Genomic DNA, 22,490 nt, shown 5'->3' on the forward strand with positions numbered 1-22,490 from the left:
CGGTTTTGAAAACAAACCCAAACAAACATGGCAGATTCGGAAGACCAGTTGCGGGTAACACTTATTCTTTAATGTTTAGTGTCAGTAGTAATATGCTTCGATGCAGTTGTCTGTGCTTTTACGACTTTATATACAAAATGTAATGGTCCTGTGTCGTCACGAGGGATCTTTTTTTTGTTTAGGTAATGAAAGAAGAACAATATGTATTATGCGTGGTTGGTTGGAACATTTCCTAGTTGTAGTCTAGAGCAATGACTAAAACCATTCATAATTGATAACAGAATATTTATGTATTGTGAGTTACTTCCAGACATATTGTAATTAGTGTCTATCCAAGTATTAAATTAGTAGTCAACACTACAAATTATCCTCACGGTCCTGTGTATAGTTGTTTACTAGCTTGACCTATCTTAGTGTGTGGAGTACAGGGTTTAGCCTCCCCAGTGGTTAAGGCTGATGTGGCATAAAGTAGACTTTCATGTGTTTTTCTGGTAGTTTTTCGTTAACCACCCATCACCTTTTTTCACATAAAAAATAAATTTTTTCACTAGTTTTCTTGCTGTTTTAGATGATTCTGACATTTATCCTTGCCAATCACTTTTTTTTTAGGTTAGGTTGGTTGGTTCCTTTGGTATGAGAATAGACTATTTTTGGTGTTTTACACAAATCTGCCCTTCATTTTTGTGCAAATTAGTATTTTCTGTTAAAATGAAAATGTTAATTTTTTGCAAATAATGCTAATTTGTCCCCAAAATTAAGGTCCGATTTGTGTAAAACACCAAAAATAACCTAGTGTTCTCATACCAAAGGAACCAACCAACCTAACCTAACATAACCTAACTAAAAAAAAAGTGTTTTGCCCCAAAAATAAATGTCAGAATTATCTAAAACAGCAAGAAATTAGTGAAAAAAAAAATTTTTCATGTGAAAAAAAGTGATGGGTGGTTAATGAAAAATTACCGTTTTTCTTAGGTACCATTATTAGACTGTGTCGGAGAAATATCCCATCTCAAAGAGAAATATAGAATTGTGATCCTTTGACCCTGTGTTCTTAACATGTTAGTATTAGTGGCCAATATACGACTCGTGACCGCCAGCAGTTCAGTAATTATGAGGGATGTTCTTAGACAGGTTTGTATGCTGATTACTTTCACTTGTATTCATTCTCTTGGGAAAAAGCTTAGTTTTCTAGATGTAGACGAGTTAAGTTAGCATTCTTACAGGTGCATCATCAGCTGTGATGTGGCAGATATAGATAATGTACCGTGAGGACTAATTATGAGGGCTTTTTAGACAGTTTTGTATGTTGATTGCTTTCAGTTCATTAATTTTCTTGTGTAAATGCTTAATTTCATCTGTATAGGAGAGTTAAAATATAGAGTAGGTTAAGTTTGGTTAGGTTAGCACATGGTTAGGTAAATATTCATTTAATGGCTGTTACTCCTTTTTGGGTAAAATTTTACTCTAAGATATGAGTCCCTAGGGGTTGACCAATATGTTTTTCCATTGTATTTTGGTGTGTTTTAAATGAATCTGACCTTAATTTTTGGTGGAAATTGCTCATTTTTGCCCCCTCCCGCCCCAACAATATTGGGGGAGAGCCTGGGAAGTCGGGGATTTTGGGTGGGGGAGAAAATGAAAATACCGGGGGCTCTGCTCTCGGACCCCCGGTAGGCCTAGCTTAAGCTAACCTAAATGTTTCAGTAGTTAAAAACTTTGGGGGTGCGCCATGTCCAAAAGTACAATACCTTAGTTAGAGTGGAAGGACCAGGGATACATAAGAATTGGATAGAATGATCGTCTTTCTCCTAAAACTCAGCAATAAACCTAAAATAATCGTAGGAGCGCAAATGACAACCAACCTCCACCACGGCCATTGTGAGACTGGTTAATGAAATTACCCAGGCGACTTCCTTTGAAAAAAATCAAATGTGATTGGTCGAAAAAAATTTGCGTGATGATATCGATACATCATTGGTCACGATTGGATGACGTTAGTCTATTGCGCATGCGTGATGCACTGATAAATCTCAAAGACTGAAAACTACGTAAAATCAATTAATTCAATTGAGTCGCTATTATCCATTTCCGCCATGTATACAGGTATATGGAGTTCAAAATGCTCAGAATAGCGAGATCTAAATGTTTCAGTAGTTTATAATTTTCGGGTAAGCTGTTTCCTAAAGTAAGATAATACCCCGTTTTGCTATGAGAATATATTTTTTTATTTTTTATTTAGGTGTGTTTTACTCAGATCTGACCTTCATTTTTGGGGGCAAACGAGCAAATTTTGTAAAAATAAAAATATATATATATATTTTTTTTAAATTCACTCTTTTGCACAAGAAATGAAGGTCAGATTTGAGTAAAACACACCTAAATACACAAAAAAAACCCTATTCTCATAACAATTTCACCTTCCAAATCACTGTTGAAACATAACCTAACCAAACCAAACTATTTTTTTTTTAAATAACCCTAGAATAACCAAATACAAAAATCTTGCCACTGCCATTAAACGAATATTAATCCATGATTTCAGCCATTTTTATATTTTTTCCAACATAATACAGTATCCTTTAATAAAATCAGTGAAAACTGAATATTTTTAACCCCATTTTCAACAAAAAACTGCGGACGGTCACGATCAGAATAATTGTATACCGTATTAGCATTTGGTAAAAAAACAAAAAAAAACAGAGGTTGAGAATGGTTCGTTGACCTGTGCCCGGGTGGCCTATTCCCCGTAAAAAAAAAAAGTTCCTTCTAACGCGCTTTTACTAGGAAGTTGGTAAGGTTAAGTAGGTTTTTTTGGTTGGTTGTCAGGTTCTATTTGGTTCTATTAAATGTCACCTCATTTATAGTGATACAAATATCTGTGGAAAAATGAACAAAATCAAACTATTTCTCGTGTTAGTGGTGTTCTTAGACATTACTGCATTTTTAACCTTTTTTCAAGTTAGGTATGGTTTTCAAAGGCTACTTTGGTGTACTTTTTAGTGTTTTACTCCACATTTTCCCTCTACAGCCCACTTCGAACAACCATTATTGTTGGTAATTGGGGAGGTCTTATCAGTTAAAATACTCAAAAATTTTAAATTTGCACCTGAAATGTAATAGAATATATATATACTGTTTTTTGCATTCTCCCAGTATAAATAGAAATATGAAATTCCATGATTGACCTAAAACGAATCTTTACCTCTATTTTTTTTTAGTACAGTATAGTCTACATTTACGCGGTCAATTGAACCCGTGGAGTACCACGTAAAACGAGAAACGCGTAAATGAAATAACAGAACACATGGATTAATTGAAATAGAGACTGGGCCGACCCCCAAACTCCACTTTTTCCGACACAATACGTACATTGTAGTAAAAATAACATCATAATTTTATGATGGTATTGATACACACATAATATTTAAATAAATAACTACAAATCTAAAGGTGTTTAACACTTACGTTAGTAGTAGAGATGGGTCGGCACACGTGGATGGTGGCTGGTTCCGAGGAAGAGGGCAGATTAGTTGCCCTTTGGTGAATCACTTTCACTACTCGCAGAGGTTTGCAGGGCCTCCCAGACAAACCCCTCAAAGTCCATATCCTCACTGTCACTGACTTGGGCTGGCTGTGGTTGTGGTGGATTGTGGGCGAAGAAGTCCTTAATACTACGTTGACGACTAGCATTGATGTTGTCGAGATAGATCTGGATATATGGCTCCATAACTTTCGACAGATGGTTATTAGACGCTTCATACCGATGCTTGTCTGGGTCGTTGTCAAGGATGAGCTTAAGTTTCTCCTCCAACTCGATGATTTCCTTCACATTATCATGGCTTGGTCCAGGTAATTCAAGGTTTTTCTGGGGTGCTGGGGGTCCAGCAGAAGCCATTGTGAGGGGAATAGCGAGCACAAGAGAGAACAGTATACGCACACTGAGAACAATGAGACTGGCCCGGCTAGGTCAGCGACTTCTGGTGGTGGCGGGGCACGTCAAGTTACATTAGACCAATCACAGCTAGCGGCGGAGGGAATGCGTGGCCCAATCACAGTCTGATACGTCATATGACGTCAGCGATAATGTAAGAGCGGACTAATGCGCACCACTCACCGCGCCGCTTCCCGCGTATGGTCAAGAATGGACCGCATGGGTAAAAAATGGCGCGGCGGTCTGTACCTCTCCAGCCGCTCGCCACGTAAATGACCAAAGTTACCGCATAATTAAAGCATTTTCATTCTGGCAAGGCACCGCGTAAATGACCAAACGCGTAAACAAAAGCCGCATAAATGCAGACTATACTGTACACTACAGTAGTTTCCATGCACAACAGAAATATTGTTAGGTCTGTTTATAGCTACACAACGATCAATGCACAGCAAAATAAATGCCAAATACCACCAGAGTCTCGATCAAACATAGTTCTCATGTTGTTCGTCGGTAATGGACGATTAGCCAATTAGAGCGCACTCACAGTAAAATAGCCTTAGTAGGAACTTAGCTGGTCACGGCAAAATATCTACTTTTTTTTTTTTTTTAGAGTAACACCGGAGGGAGTAGATAGAAGCAGATGAAACTTTGTGGTAACATTAATTACAATCTATTAAATAGGTAAATGGAAACCGGAATCCATTCAGCGTCGTTAGGTTTATCTGGTAAGTTAAATTAGGGTTAGGTTGGTTAGGTCAAGTTCTAATAGGTTTTGTGCATTCTCGTTTCCATTTATCTATTTAATATATTGCTATAAATAATGTTTCCATAAAATTTCGCCCAATTCAATCAACAACAACTGGTGTTATTAAAAAAAAAACGACAACCTGACAAATATCCGCGGCCAATTTGTTGTGGCCATGCTTGAGTGGGTGAGAGCTGTGGTTATCTGATAGCAGCTCTACATGTTTAGTGGTCTTTTGCAGCCTCTCATTAGGGGTGAACAGAAAAAAATCATGATTTTGGTTAGGAAAAAGTTACATTTTACAGTCTTTAAATACCACATTTTAGGTGATGGTGGAAGAGACGGTTAACATCAGAAGGACTTTATGGAACTGCACCAAATTTTCATGAGATGTTTGAACGATACTAAGTAAGAAAATCAAAACGACAAAATGCAGAACCTATTAGAACTTGACCTAACCTTACCTAACCTATGTAACCTCACCTAACTTCCTAAATCTGTGCAGGGATTAGCCCACCCGGGCATAGATCACTGACCCACATCGGGGCCTTGGGGGCGAAAATGTAATAGTAATAATTATTCATAGTAAATAAAAATTGTAATAAAAAATACACCAAAATAATATAATAATGATAACAATAATACTAATAATAATAATATTAAAATATAATAATAAAATTAATAATAATAATAATAACAATAATACTGTAATAATAAAATAACAAAGAAATACAAGAATGAAAAAAAGATCAAAAGTGATAAAAACGACCTAGACCTATGAATTGTTATTATTATTAAAATTTTTATTATATTTTCGCCACCCAGGCCCCAATGTGGGTCAGTGACTTGTGCCCGGGTGGGCTAAAAAAAAAACCATTCTGAAAACCGAAAAATTACGAGATCCGAAATGCCTCTGGCCCCAAGGATTTCGGATAAGGGATTGTCAACCTGTATAGTAAATTCCATAGTGTTGCCATATGAGTGGACTACCTGTCACAATCATATTTTAATTCCGCCCATATGAGCCAGCTTTGAAGTGTATCAATGAGTACAGTATTTGTAGACCACATGCTCTACCACTAATAATGGCAGCCACTGTACTGTTAATATACTGTACTCTTGAACTTTTTCACAATATAATTTTTACTGTTTTCACTTTTATCAGTCTGTCACTGTTAGTGGAAGGAATTACAGTATTTTAATATTGAAGGTGTGAAAATAGTGAGATATATTCTTTTATCTTTTAAACTTCATGCATTCATTGAAAGTTGGGATGTGGTATTTTCTTCCGGTGGATCAATACATACGAGTATATTGCAGGTGCCCTGATAACTCTCAGCAATATTCTTAGTCCCAGGTAATTTGCAGTCTCACGAACATAGACCTCATCACAAAACTTGGTTTTGGCATTGCTGTTCGTATGCTACAGTGACTGTTCAGCATAAAGGTTAGTTTCCTTGGCAAAGTATTTCAGTAAATCTCTTGTAATGAACAGCTGTATGAAGCCTAGAGGACTCTGATATTGGCACTAACACTCTAGGTGTCCCAGTAAGGACCTTAACATGAGGTGCAGAGAAAGGATAGCACTGTGGTATGCCTTTAGCACATGCATGAGCTGTATCCTTCTCACTGGTACAACCATGTGACAGACTGGCCAATGCTGCTTCCTCCTTCTCCTTATATATTTTTACACCATCATCACCACCACTACCAACACTATCAACGCTTACGATGTCTTTAATAGTTAGAACATCACTGTCAGTGGTATTAGTTGCAACGTCAAAATAATCCTGTTATATGTCTTCATTCAAAGAATGAATTAACATACTTTTTCTTTACCTTTTCAAGTTTTTGAGTAATAGAGGTGTCTTGCACTTCTTATTTTGCAGTTTTCCCTTTTCCTTCCTTACTAATAAGGTCAAGAAATAGTCTCTTTCACAACCTTGGGCAATGAACACTGAATGGGTGGAGAGACTGCCTGCCACTCACCACTGCACCATGCTCTCACAAATGCTACCACCAAAAAATCTTTGCTCTGGTGAGCTATTTGAGCCAAACCCCAAGCAGGTTGTCCCATTGTTTTATTTTTGGCAAAATTTGAAAGTGGCTACTGAAATACTCAACAAAGGAACCTCTGTATTGTTTTGTCCTGGAAAGTTTTAATCATATTGCTGTACAGTACTATGGTCATTTCTCACACACTGTTCACCAACAATGTTTTAGTTTCTACCCTGTACTAACTACTTTGCTTGGTATTCCGAATACCTCACCTCTTGCATCTGTACTTTTCATTATTTTCATGGATGCATCCTGTTCATGATTCTGGCCTTGTGCTTGGCCTCCTATTACTCCTATATCACTCTGTCCATTCACCTTTCCATCACTATGTTATTGCATGCCTGGTTGGGCCATTCATTCAGACATTCATCTTGTCGGTTGCACTCAGCAGAACATCCTTTTATATTAGCCAGCATCTTGCTACACAACCCCTCACACTGTCACTGGTTGTTTCCACTCTTTTCAGCTCAGCATAAAATGTTTCTCTTCCGTACTGTTCTGCCAATTTCCTCACATTTTTCGATTTATGGTAATTATTTAAAAAAAGTTCAATTTAAATTTTTTTATCAACTGTTAGAATTTCTTTTAAATTTAGGAACACCCTGTTCAACGAACATTAGAGTTGCAACACACAAGTTTTATGAATAAGGCTCTCAGAAACTAACCATTAGTATACAAATGGTCTCTCAGATTTCTGAACAAAGCATTCAGTGCATTTTTGGAAAAAATTTCTGGAGGAAGATTACTACCATCCTCTGTGTGGCTGTGGATTCGTAACATCAGTTTTTCTTGTTTGCTGCCATATTTCATGCCAGTACACCGCTCAATCTTTTATTTTTTCATCTATTTTGTGTCTTGTCTAAGCCCCAACCATAGCTGGTAATGTAAAAGTGGACCTTCTGATGTGCCTGTTGTCAAGAAGCAACATAAGATTCTGGCAATGCAACAAAAAGTGGGCATTATCAAGCGAGCAGAGAAGGGAGAGGCTCAAAATGCAGATTAGCCATTCCTTAGGGCTAAACCAATTGACAATTGGAACCTGCAAAGAGAGCTGTCCTAATGTGGTCCACTGTAATAATTAGAGAAGTCCTGCACTTGTGGAAATGAAAACAAAATGCTCATTGTGTGGATTGAGGATCAGAATCAACGCTAAATGTCGATAAGTTTTACGGTAGATGAAAAGGCAGGTCTTATTCATAACATAACGGAAAAGAGAGGCCAGTGTTTTAGTGAGGATTTTTTGGGGGCCAGCAGTGGATAATTTAACAGACTGAAAAGGTGGACTAAATTGCACAACATTAAAGTACTGTATGTGGCGAGACTGCTAGTTCAGCTCGTGCATTTCCAGAAAAATTAATTGCAGTAATTAAGGATGGAGTTGCAATGCTCGTCAAGTGTTTTAATGTGGACAAAACAGGACTTTCCTGTAAGAAAATGCCAGAAAAGTAATTATGAAAGTCACAGTAGTAAATGTACTGTATATTTACTGTAGGTAGGTAAAATCTTAGTAAAATTGGTGTTTTGTGAGGTGGTCCAGAATTTAACTGCCTTATAAACTGTTCCTTGAGGCCCAAACCTGTTCATTAGCTGGGGTGTTCCTGTAACATGTGTTCAATTTTATTTTATTATTTTTTTTTTTGGGGGGGGGGGCAATTGAAAGCATTTTATTACCCATAACAGTAAGGAAAATGATTATTATGCATGTTCCAAGCAGTTTAACTGACTACAACATCTCATAATTAAATTATTTACAATCCAACCTCTTCTTTTGAATCCAGTCCCTTGCTTCAAAAGAACTCTTCAAGAATTTCTTTTATTTTACAAGTGATTTACCATGTTTGAAATTGTCAAGAAAGTAACTACCCAGGTTGACAACCCCTTATCCAAAATTCCGAAAACCGAAAGTTTTTTGGGAGCATCACATACACCGACTTGTGGTTTTTTTTAAACATGGATAAACCCACCTGGGCACAGGTCACTGACCCACATCGGGGCCTGGGAATCGAAAATGTAATAATAATAATAACAACAACAATAATAATATTGTAATTCATAGTAAATAAAAATTTTAATAAAAAAATACAGTTAAAAATAAAATAATAAAATAATAATAATGATGATAATAATAAAGAACCATAAAAAAATACCCATACAAAAATTAAAAAATGATCAAAAGTGAGAAACACGACCTAGACCTGACGCTACTGGCGCTTGACCCATGCCGGGCGGGGGTGGTGGGTGTAAGGCGTCACTTCTGTCTCAGTGTTGCTACTAGTCACACCTGCGTCTGCTGCTCTCTTATACAGTATTTTGTGTAATTTTGTTTAATTTCACTGTGAAAATGCCCAAAAGAGCTTCAGATACCCCTATGGGTAACAGTGAGAAAGTGGAGTTGTTACAGAAGCTTGATTGTGGTGGGCGAATACCCGAAAAAAAAAATGACCTAACTATTCTGAAATCCGAAACTTCTGGCCCCAAGGATTTCGGATAAGGGGCTGTCAACCTATCAAATTAACTGCAGCAATACCCTAGTAGTAGTAAGCAACCCCGAGGTGTTTAGTTGGTGATAAGACACATTGAAATTGGCAAAAATATGTTAACCATCTTCAAGTTGTATTGTAACTTTTGTTGAAGGAATGTCTTTCAATTTATAATAGTAACTAATGGGAAAATTCAATTATATTTATAATTATTAAATTTATGATAGGGTTTTCAGGAATGCAACTCTTTTAAATTGAGGTACAATAGGCAGTCTCCAAGTTATGAAGATCCAGTTTACAAAAATCAGGTTTGTTTATAAAGACAATAAAATGAACGTATGGTGCTGTACTGTATTAATAGTGATTAACTAAACAAAAAGTAAATAATAAGTACAATACATGTAGTGTTTTAGTTATCATGGCTCACCGTATCATTATGTGAGGCAGTGGCAAGACACTGACTCAAGGTGTTTCCATTTTGTGAACGTTGATGTGTTTAGGTTTCCAGAGTTTGATCTGATGTCCATAGAAGGAATAAAATTTAAAATTGAGAAGTTTAAAATATCTTCAGAAAAATCTCTTCAAAAATCAAATGTAGTGAAAGGAAAACATCTCAAAATGTATATACTTGTTGGTGATGTTATAAAATTAAAACCATTTGTCTTTGTTTGGCCTCACAGTCTTGCACTACATAAAACCAGTGATGCAGTTTTTCAGCAACTTCCTTGTATGCCACTGCATGTATGTCACTTAATATGTTTATAATCATTGTGTACACCAAAAGTTTCCTTAAAAACATGTTTTATTGCATTTTAATTTTTTTTTTCTTTTTAGGGAACATATCCGACTTTTATAATAGGGGTGTATGGTAAAATATAATCTTATTTGCAAAAATTTTTCTGGAACAGAACCCTTTTGTAAATCGGTGTCTGTATACAGTACCTGTAAGCTCAAATTATTATTTTGATGTCTCCCACTAGTTTTTATATAGTAAGAATTAGTACAGGTGTTGACAGTTCTATGATGGGGTTGGGGACTTTGAAAAGCCGTTATAGGGAAAATATGTTCTGTTCTTGAGGCCCTGAAGAGCAAACGTTATCACTCTGCGGCTATTTTCAACTCATAATTTCAGGTAGACATATTTTTTTTTAATTCATTACATGCACACATTGTCTTTTATACAGAATGTCAATAAAAATATTATGAGGCAAAAAACAAACGGAATAAATATTTCTTACATGCATGAGGGCGAGGGTAGACAGACAATTTTTTTAATCTGTTAACTGCACATAATCTTTCATATAGAATGTGTACAAAAAAATTATTATAAGGTTAAAAACATGAAAGTAAATAAACATTTCTTATGTGTGCTGGATCACAGAGCGGATAAGGGGAAGGTGGAGTGGGGTTTCTCAACTGTTCTCTGTCTTGTGTCCCATCCGTAATGACACGATTGCCAAATGGCAATGCAATATTGTTTTTTATTAATTATTATTATTATTATTATTATTTTCATTTATTCCTTACATTTACTGTACTGGTACAGAACCGTATATTTTATGGACAAATAATAGCTTCTTTCACACCCAAACCATCCTCTTGGCGATGTGACATAGTTCAGCCTATCAGTCACCAGGGATGGGCAGAGCCTCCCATGCATACCACGTGGATCGCACGTGTTATGCCATTCTGAGATTGGAGTTATCATATCTCAGAATATTGCATGTTATTGCACATCACTTTTTCATAGCAGTGACTATGCAGGAAAAGCATTCAGGTATTGACCATTGTAACTCTGATTTTGGCCATCAAATAGAGGTACTGTACGTATTTGGTGTTAAATTATTAACATCTTAAAACTGGTCGATCACACATCAATCAATCGTACAATGGTCAACACCTGTATTTATTAATACCATTAGAAAAATTTGATGAAAGTTGCACTATATTTTGTTTCACTTATACCTACAGGTAACCTTTGAGATACAATGGGGTTAGGTTCCTGAAAAACCCATCACTAGGTGAATTATTGTAGGTAGGAAGCATTATAACCTGGGGTTCAATGAGATACGTTCCCAGCAAGTTCTCAAACACATGCACCACAACAAAAAATTCCTATAATCAACACTAGGCTTCACCTCACAGATACGGTTGTCTTGGATGCCTGGGCCTTCCCAAACATTTTCAAAGTTACGCTGCTCACTTTACAGTCACAAAAACAGAGTGAATGATGAAAACAAAAACAATGATAATGGCCAACACTGCTCACGTTTTCAAAACAGCAGAGTCGAGGCACCTTACAATCACAAAAACACAGAAAATATGACTTCACAATCACCATAACACAGTTCAATCTAAATGTTAGTGCTGTCCTTATCACTATACAGTATAAGTAAAAACTAAAAACCCTGATAAGTACAATGTACGATGCTGGTTGATAATCGTGGAGCCATGCGATGGCGGGTTTACAATCGACAAAGGACCAAACACGGCTGTAATGCACAGGTTGGTTGTGTGAGGGTGCATGGGTAGGCTTACAAGTGAAGGTAGAGATGCGTCATGCATAGGGTTAAATATTTATTCCTTATAAAATTTCACTGACTTAACATTGACATATAAATTGGATTCCTGGAATCCTTGCAAGACACTGATTAATTTGAGTACTGTACTGTTCTGTATACAACCCATAATTTGCACTAGAAAAAAAAATCCAACCAATGAATATTGTTAAAGCAAGTTATTTTGATTGTATATAGTGAGATGGTCTTAATTTATGACCATCGTGAAAGCGGAATATCGCTTCTCGGGATATCGTATCTCAAGATTTACCTGTACTGTATGTACTATTAAGACTGGAGCTAAAGAAAAAATTTCCAAATTATTATTTCTTGGGAATTTTGTACTATGGTTGATTGTAGTGGCGGCTGGTGGTAAAATATATTCGGGGTACTGCAAGTTATGTGTAAGAGCATTAGAAAATTACATAAATTTGTCTTACTGTTGAATAAATAAATTTGGTGTTGGTCTTCTTCTGGCTTTGAATTCACTCTTTTCTTTTAATGTTACTGAGAGAAATTAATGCTTTGAAAGTACTGTATATCACTTTGTTTTCCATGATTTTGGGTAAAATAAAGTTGAATAAAATTATACACCTGGATTAGGCTATGTGGTGAAGGTCACAGTACCAAAAGTGCATGACCTAACTCCACACCAAAGATATCAGTCATTGGGCCTGCTTGTACTGCGCCTCCAGGTTAACCATACAGTACTATGCCAGTGCCAGGTGGAAATGAAACGTGCAGTTGCCATAAATGCCGCTTGAATTTTGGTCCGTTTTTTTATGTAAATGTAGTTCAAAACATGTATGATTCAGCTTATGTGTAGATGAATCATACATCTGGCAGTGGGTGACAAGGGGAACTGTAGCTTTTCAGCTCCTATGGATAAGCCAGCACTGGCTGATTGCATAAATAATTGTTAAAGTAAAGTTTTCTGTAAATATTTGGTTTACCTTTGTTACTGTATTTATTTGAGTAGTCTGCTACTGTGTTGAGAGGGCTAAACCAGCTTTCAGGCTTGCAGCACCATTAAGTAAATTGTGGATTAGTTGAAACTTATGAAAATTCAATTGGTAAAATTAAAATGGCTGTATCACTCATGAATTTATGATTTAGAAATTTTTGAACAGCATACTGTACTACAGTATTCATCTTTAGTAACCAGCAAATGGTGTCTGCTTTGAAATGTCTTGTTTTTGTGTGCTGTTCTTGCCTGTACATGCTGATGATAACTGATAAATTTATTTTAATAAATACATTATACTGTGTATTAATACAATGTGAATTAGCATTATAATTACTCATTATACATTGATTGAACAAACCTCTTTTTCCTTTCAGAGAATGGTAATGACCTTTCGGGTCTCAGAACTTCAGATGCTACTGGGATATGCTGGGAAGAACAAAACAGGTCGCAAAAATGAACTGCAGAGTCGAGCCATAGAAATAGTGAGGTTAAGAAATCCTGCCATACAAGCCAAGATAAAAGAGTTATACAAAAGCATACAGTAAGTGATGTAGTCTGTGAAGTTGAAAGACTGGCCATCTTCACTTTCCACACCACAGACAAAAGATCCTGCATGCTTATTTTGTTGCTTTTCATTCATTACTTTAGCTTTTTTTTTGTAGAATATTATTTTCTGAACGGAGGTTTGTAGCTACTAGTGTAGTATTTCTTGTGTCTTTTTTGGTATGGTATAAATACTACAGTACTGCATATATACTGTATTTGATTTTGCACAGTTTGTTATTGAGTGGTATTACCATATACCTTATAATTTTCTTTGTACTGTATTGGTAGAAAGTTCCAACACACATGGAGCTAGAAGCATTACTGTAAATGTATCCATTTCTGATGTGCTATTTCCTGCTTTATAGCTCAATAATCCTTGGGAGCTTTAACCCAAACACTTAATGGACATCTTCACTTCATACACCCCTCAAGCACAATTTTTTTTAGCTCTCTCCTTCCAGGTTATCCTTAGTTTTCCTATTAATTTAGTTCTTTTCGCTTTACTTAGATACTGTTTACAGTTTATAGCCTGACATTGGTTTCAAAGAGATGAGTATTTTATGCCTCGAGCTACAGGATTTATATAACCCAGACGAACTTCCAGTTCTGATGGCTAGTAAAAATTGCAACCAACATCCCAAAAAAAGAGATTTGGAAACAAATGTTGCCTTAGTTGAGGAAGAAAGGACAGATATGTAGACGATAACGAGGAGATTCTAAATTATTCCTGCCAGCACAGTAGCAAGCACAACCTTGCCTCCCATTGTTACTTTCTGTCACCATGGATTTGCTGTAATAATCATTAAGCCAGCCCACTCCTTGGGCAAAAACAAGCATCAGCCAGATTGCTTTGTATTTTATGATCACTGCTAAGTGCATTGCCCTTGTAAGTTGCAGCACTTGAGAAAGTGTTTGGGCTAAGTCACAGTTACAGTACAGTATATGTATCTATACAGTTACTTTGTGTTCCAAGCTGCTTTACTGGTGCTAATTATTCTGTTGAATTCAACCAGTTTGTGGTGTGGGCCTGTACTAACTGTGTGGGATAAAAATATTTGGTTTGACTTTGAAATTTAATTTCAAGGGCTTTTTTCAAGTGATGGTTGTAGAACCAGCTGGTGTTCTTGCAAAGCAGAAATGATGCTTGATGTAATATTCACTTTAGTTATTTCATACTTTGTGCTTTGCAGTGAACTGTAGGAAAACCCCTCAGGGGGTTCATTGTTTGGTTGAATGATGGTTGGATTATTTAATCACACAAGAATGGATTATGACCTTTAACAACAGTGTTTTAAAGCATAAAACCTATAACAGTAAGGCCTCACTCCTAGTTCCAATCTTGGGCTAACACCCCAGGTGAAAACTTAGGGTTAAACATGTGTGCGGGCAGATTTTCTTATAGGTATTAAAGTATTATGTTCTTTTCATTGTCTTAAAAGTTTGGTTCTATTGTTATCATAATTTCATGGAAGTTGTCTTGTTTCTCTTGTAATGCACATACAATGTTCTTAGATTTTTACAGCACTAGACATTCATGGTTATTTCCAGTGAATTTTCTCTCTGTTGGGTGGACTTGGATGCTATTGTGGGTTATCCAATTACTCTCTACATGGAATGGCATTTTTACAGTTTGACATGTTTAAACTAATAAGAAAAAGTGTGCAGGAGAAAATGAGTGTGAATGTTGACACAAGTTAAGCGTTTCTCTTTTTTTTTTTTTTTTTTCAAAAGAAGGATGCTAATGTGTGAGGCGTGACCTGTTGTGATATGAGAAAGTAAACAATTGTTAATGAACCAGCCTTCATAAGGATGGAGGAGTAAATACTAGTACATCTAAGGACAGGGAAATGGCAGGAACTTGAATATATTATTTGACTCCTTCACTGTATCCAGTGGTAGATGGATAGATACAACAACTACTTATTCACTTTTAATTGAAAATAAGTTTTTGTCAAGATCTGAAATTGTGGGGGTCTGCTGTATTAATATTTTACCAAATATCTTACCTCAAAAATTTAAATCATCTGTAATGGTGATATCATTGTACAGTACAGGAAATGAGAGGAATAAAAAAAAATATACCAATAAATAAGTTACAACAAAAAATACTATACTGTAGGCCAAATCAGTAAATGAAGTTTAACACAGTTACCATTTGCATACCCTCCCTGCTTCACCATAGTAATGGAGATCAGCTGGGATGCCGATTCCCTACTCTCTGCTCTCTCCTCCCGCTCCCTCGCTGAGCCAGCTAACTCGTGTGCAAAGAAATGTATATTCCCTTTACGTGTTTCCCCTTAGGACAATTATTTCTTTTACTTTTTTCACAATATGTATGTAGGATGGTGTGTGCATGTAACTGAATAAAAAGAAATGAAGAAAGTTACGTACTGTATATCAACCCGAAAATACGAGTTGAAAAACAACCCTAACACCTCACAGCTTGGCCCAGAAGCCTGGTGGCTACAGTGTTGAGTATAACTATTATATCAGTAAACACTAATAATAACAGTAAATCCAGAGAAATATGGCAGGGGAGTGACGAGTTACAACAGCAGCTGGCGCACTAACCAGCAAACGCAATCACTCACTCACCTTCCTGCTCCCATATCCAGGCGTATGTTGCCAGGCGTACATATGGGAGAAATACCTATCTTGTAGTTTAATTTGAAAACGGTGACATGCACAGTGAAAAACAAATTATATAAACCATGCATTTACTTACGATAAGTTAATAAGAAATATTGTATCATTACTAGAGTGAATGAAATAATATTCCCACAAACAACAATTGAGGTGTTGTTTAATACAAGGGGGGAACGTGCCAAAACCAAGTTTTGAGAAAATGAGATGGAAAGTTTGCCCTTATTCAAAACATCATAGAACCTCCAAAAATTCATAAATTCTGTTCAATGAGGTCACATTTAAAGGCGATTTAATGCAGAATATGATCCTTGTAATAAGTGAAGTGTGATGTATGATTCTGGTGCACATTGATGTCAAATAATAAAATGGTGTGAAATTAACATTTATGAAAATAATGAAATAATAAAGTTCTGTACACAAAACAAAAAATTTATACCGTATTGTAATAAAGTAAAATATATTAAATAATGGTAACATACTCTAGATGATGATTGTGCTTTGCTAAAGAACTTGGTATTGGGGGGTGGGGTAGGGTAGGTGGCTAGTAGTCTATCTGATCATCATCAGATATACTGTATCTTCCTCCTCTGGGACGCTGAAAATAGAACGTAGCGGACTTCTTCCCGACATGCTGATTAGCTCATGAAGTAAGGCAGGCTGTGATTGGTCGCTGGGCCACTGGCGAGTTCGACTTTGCTTTACTCTCGCAGACACTGAAATTACCACAAGCAGCACAAAGATGCCGGAAGTTTTACACCATATAATACAATGAGTTTTTGCCAGTAAACCAAAGGTGAACTCGCCATACCATCTTGTGTCATAGTGGAATGAAATTTTCTGAAATGAATGGTATAAAAATCGCATTTTCGCTCGAGTGACGAGTTTGCCCTTGCATTAATCAATGCCTCAATTGACAACTCTGTTTATGTTTTCGGCTATGGGCACCTGTGTCCCACGTGCTGACATCTTAGTTATACAGGCCTAAGATGATCTTTGTTATCTTTGCTGTTGTTTCAGGAATGCTTCTTAGGGAGTCTTCTTAGCCCTTGGAACCCCCAAATTTTGTCTGAATCTTAAGAAATCTGGATTAACCGGGTCCGAATGTTCGAGGGTTCACTGTATTGCAGAAATATTCCCATGTGGGAAGGTTCCAGCAGTCATGGAAAGTCTCATTAATGTTTATAAAAAATTACGAGTTTTAGATATTTAATTCTGACTTGTTTATAACTACTGATATGTTTTCTGTGTCGACCTGAAACCTTATCGGGGCTTGACTCTTAAAAGTTGTTTGGCTGACAAGGACAAGAAAAAATCGTACTGGCGTCATGTTCGGGCAACTAAATTTTTTTGTTGACATACTTGAAGGAATGTGGTGGTACTTATGTATTTGCTGTAGGTGAATAAGCAGCTGTTTTTCAGTTTTTATGAAATAGTTGTTGGTGAATAATAAATTTATTTCCCAGACTTTAGCCTAGTTTTAACAACTGTGCACTGCCATTGCTATTTATTCCCATTCAATGCGGACATGCCATGTTTCGGACGCAAACCTGTTGTCAAAACTGCCTGTACGTACTTGAAATTCAAAACAGCTGCCTTGAATCGGTTAAATTAGACCAAGGATTCACCATATATCAGTAGTGCATTTTGTAATTGCACATCAGTAGGTGAGATGCCCTTCTACAAGTTGTTTTAATGTGTATGGAATAGAAATGGCCAATCTTGTGATTACAGTGGTCCCTCGGTTAACGAGCACAATCCGTTCCAACATGTTGCTCGTTAACCGAAAAACTCGTTAACCGAAACCATTGTTTCAATGGGTTTTTGGGTAATTGGTTCCAGCTCACAGAAAATTGCCTAAATTCAACAAAAATGTAGAAAAGCACACTTACTTTGAGGTGTGTATGTAGAAGGCTCCTGGATGATGATGATGATGATGGGAATTAGAATGGGGATGGAGGAGAAGGGAGAAGAGAAGGCATTGGGGTGGAAGAGAAGTCACCCCATGGCGCCATTTCACCCATAAAATTTTAGTTCTCTTGGTGTAATTCAAGATTATTTTCTTTAAATCAACACTGCACTGCATTATATATTGTCAGTATGTAAAATAAATTTCAAAATGACCAATAATTTGCTTGGAAACACAGAAAAAAAGCATTTAGTTGAAGAGAGTCTCAAGCAATATGTTACCTCCATTGAAAAGAGAGAGAGAGACTAACGCCTGTTTGTGTGTAACAGGCTGGGTGGCATGCCAGAAACTAGTTTCTTTACCTTCAATTATGTTCAATAATTGTTAAAATGACTAAAAAATATTAATATTAAACTTTTAAAATTATTGAATAGTATAAACTTCTTGATATTTACTAAAATAGTAAGGAATTTAAGCCCTAAAACCGATTACTGTATTGGCGGACTAATACTACAGCTGGTGGACCGCCAAATGCAAGTGAAAACATATTGAGGTCGGCTTGTAAAAAACTTGTTAATCGAGGGATTGCTCGTTAACCGAAGTTAAGAATCTTATGGAAGGTAACTCGTTAACCGAGGGATCACTGTAGATCTAATTTAGGAGCAGTTTATGGACGTTACACTGAAGCCTCACTAATTTGATATTAATAATTCAGTGCTTTGGGCAAATTTGATATTTTCTCGAGACAGTTGTCCTTAAACATATTTGTGTTGTAATGACAGCCATACCTCCCGAACAAAAAGTTTTGTACAGACACACTTAGAACGTAGGAAATGTGACATGATATACAAACAGATATTAGTATGAAATAGTGTACAATAGGAAATAAAATTGAAAAGTATGTGCATAACTGCCATCTCATGCCCCTTTGTCAACTAACCACCCACCACCCCTCATGAGCTAGCCAGTACATCCATCTTCACCCATTTTAGCCAATCTTTTGATGTTCAAACAATAAGTATGTAATAACTATAAGAATGCATAAAATAATTATGTAAGTTGTGGTAATGAATGATTTAATGAGAAGTGTGTGCATTGTATTCTCCTTACAAGACTGATCATCAATTGTTGCTTCATCATCACTCTCGTACTGTAGTTTAATAATGTCTAACTTCACCTCCTAAAGTTATGCTCTTTAAATTTTTTTGATAAAGGGTATACTTGGCAAAGCACTAGCTGGTCATTATTGTATTCATTATGCATTATTTGGGGCATTTTCGGAAGAAATAATTGTGTACAGTACATTTACACTTGAGTATCAGGAATCCAAAATGTGTGGGACCAAGAGGCTTTTGGAATTTTCACCACTCTTATTTCACCTTAATACATCACATCAAGCTGCCCCTTGCAAGAGAAACTATCACTGGGGCATTTAGGCATGATTGTCTAGCACATGAAGTCGGAAATAATGAAAAGACACAAAGTCGGAGACACATCGTAAGTGTAAACAAGTGTAGAGAGTCGGGAATGATTTGGAAGCAGCATGCAGAGCCCTCTCATGACAAGAATTTGCACCACGCCACCGCCTGCTAAATTAAAAACAGCTCGTCCGCTCTTTTCCTGACTGTTAGATCTCTGGGGTATTAATGAAACTTACAATCATTGGTCATATGAGTCAGCGGTTAATGGGACGTCGGTTTTCAGGGTTATGTATATATATATATATGGTGACCCTTTCCAACTGTGCTGGAAGTCTGTATGAATTCGACAAAATAGAATTAGCTTTGTTTTTTTACTTTTTCACTAGACACCATTCATAATTTTTATTTTATTCACCTGACACTGAACTTGTACAAGTCTGTACGAATGACAGAAAATAAGTTACTTTAGCCCTAAAGCAGTACACACACACACACACACCTGCACGTGAATAAATCAAGAATAAAAAAATCAATTTTTCCAAAAATAATAATAAAAAAAAAATAGGCGGACGTTCTGGAACGTCGCCTGGGGCACACAAGTTGGACATTCTGGAACATCACCTGTGGCACGCTAGCCGGACGTTCTGGAATGTCACCCGCGGCCTAAGGATTAATATTTTTTCCTTCCAATGCATACTACATACCATATTTTACAGCATATTAGATGCACAGCTAATAAATAATTTACACAAAAATATACTGTATTGCCAAACCAGTAAATAAAAGCCAAATGAAAGGTTAACACAATTGCCATTTGCATACACTCCCTGCTTTGCCATAGCGATGCAGACCACCAGGGATATTCCCTCCACCGACTCCTTATCAACGCTCCACCCTCCCACACTCTGCGCCCTCCTCCTGTTCCCCACTGAGCCAACTTACTCTTGTGCAAAGAAATGTATATTCCCTTTATGTGTTTGCCCTTTTGACAATTATTTTTATATATTTTTTTCACAATATGTATGTAGGATGGTGTGTGCATTTAACGGAGTAAAAATAAATGAAGAAAATTATCCCTTAGGCCCCAGGTGACATTCCAGAACGTCCAACCAGTGCGTCCCGGGTGATGTTCCAGAATGTCCGCCTATTCCAGCCACTTTTTTTATTTTTGGAAAAGTTGATTTTTATCGATTTATCCCGAGGGGAAGGAACTGACAGCAGCACCCTAACTCAGTGCTTAAGGGTTATGTACAGGTACACCACCAATTTTCCGGCACCTTTGGTTCCTGAGCCTTGCCGGACCATCTGTTTTGCTGGATTAACAGAGGTCATATATAAGAATTGAGCAATACACCTCTGAACCCACTAGTTATACACCTCCCGGTATCTTTAAAGCACCATGGCTGCTAGAAACTTAAATTAAACAAATATTAAATTTAAGTTAAATGATTAAATGAAATACAGGCTGTATAAATGATGCAGGTTTATTAATTACTTACAAAGAATGTTGCAGTATTGCAGCTCCCAGAATGGCAATTTGTAGAGTTTTACAAATACTGAAGATCTCTTTCTGCAAAGAATCTCATTACTTTTTCTCTTTGCTTCATTATCATACACCAGCGGTTCCCAACCTCAGGTCTCGACCCAAATCAGGTTTGCGGGGTGTCCTCAGTAGGGTCGCGAGGGCCCTCAGACAATTGTAAAAATATAGTACTGTACTTATCATAAAGTCATAAACAAATTTTTGCTTAACATTCAAGCTATATAATATGTTATATGCCTGAGGGTCAGGACACCCTATTGTTGGGAAATTTAGGGTTGCAACCAAAAAAAGTTGGGAACCACTGTCATACACAGTTGACGAACCAATACCATACTGATCACATACCTGTCGCACTGAAACACGGTCAAGTTTTCTCAAGGGTTCAACCTTATCTTGTATCGTTATGGACTGGTGTTTACGCTTTACACCACCACTGATACTTGTACTTGCCTTTGAAGCCATAACTGGGGTTAAATATGTGCAAAATAAGCTAAGAATCACACAAAATCAAGGGGCTACCACCGGCAACTTCAGGGTAAACAAACAAAGTGAACGCGGTTAACACGTAACGCCATCTGTGGCAGCCCAGTAAACTAATCTGGAGGTCGTGGGAATTTTGGCCGGATTAAAAGAGGTGCCGGACCATCCATTCCCGGAAAATCAGTGGTGTACCTGTACTGTATCTCTACCCAAAAACACGAGTTGAAAAACAACCATAACACCTCACTGCTTGGCCCAGTAACCTGGTGGTTACAGTGATGAGTCTAACTTGGCTACAATACCACCAGTGATGTTCACAGATGCAAATATGAAACAAAAGTTGCCTGTATCTATGAAGCTTCATTTGTATCAGGTATTTGTAGATTTAAAAATAAATGTTGTAGGTATAACATTAATAGATACTGTACCATGTAGTAATGCTTGTAAGAGTTTAGAAATGGTTACTGCTTAGCTACCTCTGAAGAGTTGGGTGTCTGCCTTATGGACGTTAATACAGTACTCACATTATCATCATCAGTACAGTACAGTACATTGTAAAATTGTGTATACAACACACCGACACTTAGATAAAGTCTAAAACACGAGCGTTGATATACACGTATACACAATAGGGAAGCTAGCGAGTAACTGAGAGGATGCTTGCGTGGCAGAAGACGGGTGCTCGATGGTGTGTTGAGACATATGGCAGGGGAAAGTATAACTCATGATGTATTGCACTGACCCATGAAAGTGAAAAATAATGGGAGTAAAGTAGTTACACGTGATAAATCAAATGCGGTGTATCAATTTGCGAAACATCACGACCCTACTGTATACAGTATATTTGTATAATCCAGGAACCCTTATACTGTACTGTTTATTTAATAAAATTCTAAAAATTTTACTTTGTAAAGCATGACCTATCATCGGTCACTAGTGTGGGACGCACTCAAACGTTATTGCAAATGTCAATGTACATATAGTAAGGCAGAAAAATGAATACATTATTACCTCTATACTGAACTTCTTTATACAGTAAACCATAATGGACTAATTGGGGGAAGGCCAGGCCGTTAAAGCAGAAAGTCTGAGTCCGCAATAAAAACTGACGGAAGGTCCTGAGTGTTTTATCTTGTAACTTCTTTGTATTTTCAGAAAGTTTTTGGTTGTTTTCTTGTAAAAAAATACTGTAACTCCAAGAGAGAACTA

At 36.8% G+C, this 22,490-nt stretch overlaps 1 protein-coding gene across 6 annotated transcripts in view; it reads left to right on the forward strand.

Moving 5' to 3' along the window:
- LOC121872985 (E3 SUMO-protein ligase PIAS1-like) overlaps positions 1 to 22,490 on the forward strand; it is a 127,345-nt gene continuing 104,855 nt past the window's right edge. For 5 of the 6 annotated variants that reach the window (XM_042376178.1, XM_042376182.1, XM_042376179.1 and 2 more), the window contains exons 1-2: positions 1 to 54; positions 13,114 to 13,280. In XM_042376178.1, the coding sequence (XP_042232112.1) occupies positions 28 to 54; positions 13,114 to 13,280 (194 nt within the window). In that variant the 5' untranslated portion in view covers positions 1 to 27. Of the gene's footprint in view, positions 183 to 13,113; positions 13,281 to 22,490 lie in introns of all 6 variants that reach the window. The other variant, XM_042376180.1, reaches the window with a different exon arrangement.

Source organism: Homarus americanus, unplaced genomic scaffold (assembly GCF_018991925.1).
Source record: "Homarus americanus isolate GMGI-L3 unplaced genomic scaffold, GMGI_Hamer_2.0 scaffold11022, whole genome shotgun sequence".
NCBI classification, from domain to species: domain Eukaryota; kingdom Metazoa; phylum Arthropoda; class Malacostraca; order Decapoda; family Nephropidae; genus Homarus; species Homarus americanus.